The sequence below is a fragment of the Phycomyces blakesleeanus genome (genome assembly GCF_001638985.1).
Source record: "Phycomyces blakesleeanus NRRL 1555(-) unplaced genomic scaffold PHYBLscaffold_27, whole genome shotgun sequence".
NCBI classification, from domain to species: Eukaryota; Fungi; Mucoromycota; class Mucoromycetes; order Mucorales; family Phycomycetaceae; genus Phycomyces; species Phycomyces blakesleeanus.
Genome location: NW_017265160.1, coordinates 381089 through 388548, shown reverse-complemented (window position 1 = coordinate 388548; position 7460 = coordinate 381089). Strand labels below are relative to the sequence as shown.

General features: G+C 32.9%; 3 protein-coding genes across 3 annotated transcripts; 2 read left to right on the top strand and 1 right to left on the bottom strand.

Annotated features, from left to right (window-relative positions):
- Window positions 1–979: 979 nt before the first annotated feature.
- On the top strand, window positions 980–1222 carry PHYBLDRAFT_150992 (hypothetical protein; the record flags this gene model as incomplete). The annotated part of the gene is made up of 2 exons (XM_018432587.1): window positions 980–1074; window positions 1141–1222. 2 exons carry the CDS (start codon window positions 980–982, stop codon window positions 1220–1222), a joined length of 177 nt encoding a protein of 58 aa, XP_018285946.1.
- Window positions 1223–2395: 1173 nt separating this feature from the next.
- Window positions 2396–2960, bottom strand: PHYBLDRAFT_150991 (hypothetical protein; the record flags this gene model as incomplete). Its single annotated transcript, XM_018432586.1, has 2 exons — window positions 2396–2604; window positions 2681–2960. The coding sequence occupies 2 exons, from the start codon at window positions 2958–2960 to the stop codon at window positions 2396–2398; spliced, it is 489 nt and encodes a 162-aa protein (XP_018285945.1).
- Window positions 2961–4829: 1869 nt separating this feature from the next.
- PHYBLDRAFT_68274 (hypothetical protein) lies at window positions 4830–7183 on the top strand (the record flags this gene model as incomplete). The annotated part of the gene is made up of 6 exons (XM_018441921.1): window positions 4830–4875; window positions 5170–5305; window positions 5811–5873; window positions 6424–6427; window positions 6788–6943; window positions 7001–7183. 6 exons carry the CDS (start codon window positions 4830–4832, stop codon window positions 7181–7183), a joined length of 588 nt encoding a protein of 195 aa, XP_018285944.1.
- Between the last annotated feature and the right edge of the window lie 277 nt (window positions 7184–7460).

The following is a 7460-nucleotide window of genomic DNA, read 5'->3' as shown; positions in this document are numbered from 1 at the left end:
TTACATAAGTTTGCTTAATACAACAGTGTGTAAATTATGTACGTATGTAGGCAGTATGTAGTATGTAGTGTTTACTCTGTATATATAAAGAGAAATATAGATATGTATATATACATACAATACATAATATATGATGAAATTCGAAGCTAAATCTGACAGAGTAAAAGAAGAAGAAGAAAAAAAGTGCCTTGTTTTATTTTTGTTTTTGTTTTTGTCATAATTACAGCAAATGCCAGACTTGGTAAAATATATTAGATATAATATAAGTGCCTAATAACAAATTTGTGAATAAGCAAAACGTGGTTCTCTTACAAATCAATTTGCAATACTTTACACAGCCAATTCAGCTTATATCTTACGCCCCTTTGCATGTGCTTTTATTTTATTATCGTGAGAACAAATACAGATCTCTAAATAATCTAAACTATAGGTACATACGGTTTGTTTGTCTGTTTGACCTTTTAAATTATATATATAATTTTAGTTATAGTTATACCTGTGTTTCCTGTGTGTTTGTTCCTTCGTTCTACTTTGGCTGGATTTACATCTATAGTATTTAATAGGTCAATATTAACCTATACTATCTAATTTGTTCCCAAATCAATAACTGCATAAGTATATACATATAAATATACATACATAAGCAAAAATTAATATAAAGGTCTGATTGTAGCGAGCTGATCATATGCAGAACATTAGGAAACCTGATTTCATGGTTTAACCCCCGACTGTTCTTCTTGACACGTTATCTAATTTCGTTTTTCCTATTCTTTAAGCCTGCAAACATTCATCTTTCACATTTACACACTAAAGAAGAAAAAGAAGAAGAATAAGAAACAAGTCGCCTCTCGGAAAATATAACAAGTCTTCAATTAATAGACTATAAATGTTATAAAAATACACAAAGGTGGAATGTCTCTTGATGAGAATGTCTGGCATGAGATTACAAAGATGAGAGCAATTCGCTTTAGTGTCTAAGATGTCTAATACGACCAGCTCTGTGAAATACTGGACTCGCTCAATGGAAAAGGCAAATATTGAACTCCATAGAGATCCCAAAACATTCAAAACATCGTAAGAAAGCGACATCAAATTTTCATAGATATTACAAAGTAGAGATGATCGGTATTCATATTTTAGAGTACTGATCACGGAGCTTTATACAACTAAAACTCGAAACACCTGTGTTGAATTTGTACAGCCATTTCCTAATACAGATTAATGTGGCTCCACCAAAATATATATATAAAAAAGAAAGAAAGAATGGACTGAAAAATGAAAGTAGAAGACTGTGATTTGAAATAATGAATCCCAGTTTACCCATTTATTTATTCTTCCAAAATAATAATAACAGGAAAAACAATATATATTATATATAGAAAAATCCTAGATCACAAGTAGCACGCAGATAACTTCCTACAAAGACAAAGGCTACAAAGAAGTTGATAATTGATAACGATGTCAAGAGTCTACCTTGAGAAACATTGGTCGTTTTGTCTGTCTGAATAGTAATATATATATATATATAATGCTGCAAAAAAAAGTGTGTGTAATTATATGATACACATACACATACTGCCACACAAGGACCCTATTAAAATTACTGCTTTTTATTTATTTATTTATTTTTTAAAAAAATAACGCCACATTACACAAGGTGTTTATTATAAAGATGATGGATAAAATAGAAAGCCCTCAACATACGTGTTTTCGAGTGTCCTTAAAAGTCTCTATTTATTAGAATCGAGAACACCTGGAATATTTTTGACCACTTTGTACGCCCAAGGCATTGCCAGCCAACAACCCTGAAGAAGTTAGAAGAATCCCTGCAAGATGAGTGGGAAACTATTGATTTAAGTGCACAAGAAGAATTATCACAGGAAACAACGAAATAACAGCATAGTCACACTCTACGCTAAATAAAAAGATCTATACATCTCTTACATAAACTAAGTGGCTCAAAATTTATAATCATTGTATTATATAGGTCGACAGTTTGTGTACAGTTTGCGCAATATTAAATGGCGGGGTTTTACATGAAAAGGCGGACTTTTACATTCTCTAGACGGATTTTTTTTTCCAAAGGGCGGCTACTGTTTTCTCAAAGGGCGGTCTCTTCGGTCCTCAGTAGATATTTTTTTTTTACAATTGTTTGTGACATTTTATTAGATAGGATTGCCTTTTAAGCAATCTTCAAATATGTCTACCAAGTGCTATGAAAATGCTCGAAGATGTCCTGGAGGAAAATTATTGCAATCCTCAGTGATTCTTGTTGATAAATCCTCTTTGGTTTGAAATTGATTACATTTGACCTTATTTTGCATGGTGACCAAGTTATTCTTCAGTAGAATCACTCATTCTTTTTCTTTTTCTCTCACATCCTTCACTTGTAAAGCTAGGAAATTGTCTTGCACTGATCAATGTCAAGGTCAAGGTCAAGGTCAATATCCACCAGCTTTTGCTTTGCAAGCTTGTTGGTGTTTTCCATCATTACTATTGACTTGTAAACAGCTGCTAATATTGGCAACAATGCAGTACAAATAGCATCTGTTTCTTCTGCTAAATCAAGATTTCTTTTATGGCTGATACTACAGACACGCCCAACTGGTGAGTCACATAGTACAAGATAAAAAAGATATCAGCAAAAAAAAGTGTAAAGTATGTCTATAATTTTACTTACCAAAAAGTAAAAGTCCAGCAAGGGCTAATTCACGTAGGGAACCAGGAGTTCTTTGATATAATGAATACAGCATATCTTTCAATACTTTTGCAATTTTAGAGCCATGAAGGAGCTTCTTTGCTTGGTACTCTCTTCTACCACATTCATAACATCCGTATTCAAAAAGTTGGCGGTAAAAAACTAAATCCAGTTTTCTACCCATTGCCTTTCGCTCCATTCTTTCCATTCCGACCAAGGTTCTGTTTGTATTTATATTAGCTGATGATGATCTGCTTGGCATTTTAGCTCTTAATTATGCAAGAGAAAAACAATAAGTATATAACCAAATAAAATTAGGCTGGAAGCACATCCTGTATACACCCTCTACACGTGATCTTAGAATCATAAAAAACTGTATCGATAAACCTCCATACACGTCTCATCATGTCACCTTCTAGCTGATCGGTAAGAGGTAGATAACCCCATTTGAAAAGCGTCAAGTAATCCAGAAGTGTACTTCTTAACCATTCATAGGCAGGACATGTTTGCTCTTCGTTTAATTTCTTTTTTAGTAAACAGCATCGTTTAATTCTTTGAGTGAATTAGACCTTATTGGCTTTTTGTTTTTTTGGTACGCTAATTCTAGGGGGACACCATTTCGTGGTGGGAGTCAACATTTCGATTATATCTGGTCCCTAAGGATACAGAATATTGGTATAAAAATTTTGCTGTGCTTTGCAAAAAAAAAGAGGCAGTGGGGATTACTTACCAGCTGGTGCTCTCAAACTCTGGGAATATAGGTAGGTGAAAGAAAGAGAAAGGCATGATATGCGTAACAGGTCAATAAATAGTAAAGTTTTTAACAATATTGCGTCGCATTATAATGACGACAACTTATGATCTTCTACATAGCTTGCTATTGATATAATGTATTTGTGACCAATTTTTTTTATTGTCAAGTCTAAATTCAGGACGCAAACTTCTATTAATTCAATATACAGGATTTGTTTTTCGTATGAGACAGTATTTTATTATTAAACTGACCAAAAATGGGTCGTACTTCCTAAAAGAAGAAGAGATAGATCTCTGGGGAGAGATAGATAAATACAAAGTGCGGGGAAAAGTAGTAAAGCTAATACGTACAATTAATATATTGTGTTTTTTCAGAACACACCATTTTGCCCTGAAGGATTAGAGAAAGTCACCAGGACCCGGAAATGTAGTCACAATTGATTAGGCTGGTTAGATATAAATGTCATACCCCACCAGGAAACGTCGTTCCCGTAAGATTGCTGCTAATAAAATGGCACAAGCAGCTGTAAGAAACATCTGCTGAAGATCGAAGAGTGCCTTTTAAGAAAACAGTAACCGCCCTTTAAGAAAACGGTTTCCGCTCTTTGGAAAAACAAAGGCCGCCATTTAGTGTTGCGCTAACTGTATAAGGAATAACAAGAGTTGTATAAAAACGTGGCGTAAATTTCTGTTTTACTTTTCGGGATTTAAATCCCAAATTGATGCATGTTGAGTTGTGGCTGTGGTGCAACCGATCATAAAATAGACAAAGGGGGGGTACTCTTTGTTGTAAGTTCAATAGTCAATAGGAAGACTGGAACAAAGATATAGATGAAATAGGAGAGCCTAAAATGCTTCATGTTCCCTAAAAAAAAATGGGGCTATGCAGCTCCTGCTGTACAAATACCAACTCAGGAACATATTCAAAATAAATAGTAGACTGAATTTTATTTGGAAAAAACTCCATCTCTTTTACACTTGAAGGTAGGTGATCTTGCCTGTATTTTTTTCTTTGGAAAATTTAAACCTAATGATATATAGGGTTTAAAATGATTCAACATCTAATATATATATCTATAGCAAGAATATATCCTACAAGAATAGGTCAAGGACTTACAGATAAAGAAAAGAAAAGAAGTGTGGAGAAAAGGTTGGTTTAAAATAATACCATCGACAAATGATAGTCTGAAAATTATTGTTAGTAACCAACTTTCAAAGAATGGTGCATATAATATATCTGAAGAGGTTATGATGTATTCTGTACCTTCTTTTTTATTATGTCAAGCACAATTTGTGGTCACATCTTAAGAATTTTCAAAGATTTTAACCATTGTCAATTCCTGCTACAAAATAATAACGAGAGAAAGTCCTGAACAACATGCTTTACGATATTGTTTCAGACGCCAGGGATTTTTCAAGTGAAGGTATTATGTACAAGAAACTACGCTGCCTTTAATTTGCTCTTATAAACAGGTAAAACTTGCTCAATTGAATTAAGCACCGTAGAAAATAGTAAAATATAAACATAGTTATCAAAAAAAAATCTAGCTTAAATTTCAAAAAGCTTATGTAATTATACCAGAATAAATTTATGGAATGAGCTAATATTTACCAAGCAACCTAAGATCCATCTTGAACTTATATTACTATCCTACCCACTATGGTCTTCAATATTCGTTTTTCTTTTTTTCTTTTTTTTTTTGGTTCAAATTTTTAAGGTTTGAATTTTGGTATTTGCACACAAATTCAGCCGCCGCCTTTTCATTCTCACCGGAAACGATTTTGTAAATACTTTTCTACAAGTCACAGCAAATTTAGCCAATCAAATGAGCAATTTGCAAAATATCGACAAAAGTAAAGTTGGTATGGGCAGATTGGAAAGATTAATCAGATGAAACAAAGGCCTGGATGAGCTTATCCAATGAAATGAACTCTAATCCAATAATAGAGCTTAACACCCTAGCCTTTGTTTCATTTTTGATCAATATTATTTTCGATCTGTCTACACAAATTGGTTGTTACAAAAAGGAATCATCTTTATTGCTTTCTTTTTCTTGTTCATATTTATTTTACGTACAGCAGATTCAAAATGGATATACATTTTTTTACAAAGGTGGACAAGGGCATGTTTTTATTAAGAATAGAATTGAGCCAATTGATGTTATTATTGACAAAAGGTTGTTTGCTATCGAAACAATAAATCCTCTTGCTAATTCTTTTATGAATAAACGCCTAGAGATATATTCTATTCCTGCAAGCCATCCAAATGATGATAAAAGAATAAAAAGCGACAATATACAGTTTACTTTGATAATAAGGAGACTAGTTTTATTTATTTATTTATTTATTTATTGTTTAGCAAATGCTTCGGTGCTTTTGCTACGGTGAGAGAACTAGGTACTTATACTCGTGTAGCCCAGAGGTGAGTCAAATGTCATTACAATAATCCTGAAAGCATTTTCGAAAAAAAGATCGACATTGCATTCTTAGAGAGGAGCACAAGGATTTCCTTTATTAAATTACATTGATGAAAATTTTCAGCTACTGTAACTAAAGTAGCAGAAAGTTTGGACCGAATCTTTGTAGAATTTTTTTTTTCATAATACTACTTACAGTTTCATGAAAACTCAATGTGATTTATCTACCAGAAATACACTGTCCCAATATGAAGAAAGAAAGAAAGAAAGAAAGAAAGAAAGAAGGACAGGATATTATCTGAACCTTCTAAAGTCTATTATCAATGAGATGGATAGGTACTCAGAAATGAATAGATGATATTTTCTTTATAGATAATTCTCTTTCCATAACTCAACTAACAAAGAAAAATATATTCACTCTTGAGGATGCTAATGCATATATATTCTTACATGTTCATCTAAGCTAAATCCAACCGAACAGTTCTGATCAGTTGTCCAAAGTGAAGTAAAGCGAAATGAATTTTTGGGAAAATAAACACTGTTAACGGGAGTTAGTGAGGTATGTGATAGCGTATATTTAATTAGTTTCTAAGTTTTTTTCTCATTCTGCCAAATGTTTTTAATAAGTGTCTTGACACGGAGATACTTTAACAAAGTCTCATTATCTCGTAGTTACTTATCTCCTATTTGGTTAAAGATACTTATGCTTTGAGACATAAATACTATTTCACTGCTTTATTGATTGATAAAAGACAGCTTTTAAGCTATATTTTTTTTTAATAAAAAACAAGGCATGTTGACAGTAGAGATTGTATTTCGATCAATACCAGTGGCAGTCTGTCTGTTTTGCTTTTAGATTAAGCTGCTGTGTACAGAACATTTGATTTTGTAAATTTTGGCCATTCTGTGGGCTTGGTAGTGTAATTATTTATTGCGCCTGAGCCTATACTCTCGACTAGCAGAGTCTCAGGCAGTTTGCTTGAATGGCACTGATATTAATGGCTTTGAATGCCCTGATATTACTGGCCTCTTTACTTTAAAAAAGCCGTTTGCTTATTACACCTGTTCTTGGTGCGTATTTTCGGGGAAAAGAGCAAAATAATAATAATAATAATATTGCTTTGGGCTCAAGATATCCAAGCTACCCCGGCTTCTGTTGTCACCCTTTAGGAAGGATATTGAGAAACATGTTGGGTACTTTTGGTACAAAGGTGCAAGACGTGTGTTGTGTGTGGGTGCAAAAAAAAGTGACAATGACAATAGAAATAACAAAAGGCGCTTTCTATTTAGTTTGGCAATTTACGGCCAAAGTTAAGCATAATCAAGAGTGTGAGTTTTTGAGTTTAGTTTAGTGCGTTTTCTCTTTACTTAATGATTGATCATTATGATTGGTGATACTGGCGATATTGAAAGTGCATTAGTTTAGTAGCAAAAGAACATATGTAAAAAAATAGCTTCTTTAAAGGGAGAAATAGAGAGTAAATGATGAAATACGTCATGAATTGAGGGGGTATAAATTTATATGATTTTTAATTTTATCCTATTTTTCTAATCTGTTGATGATGATGCAAAATATTTATATATTGTGGAAA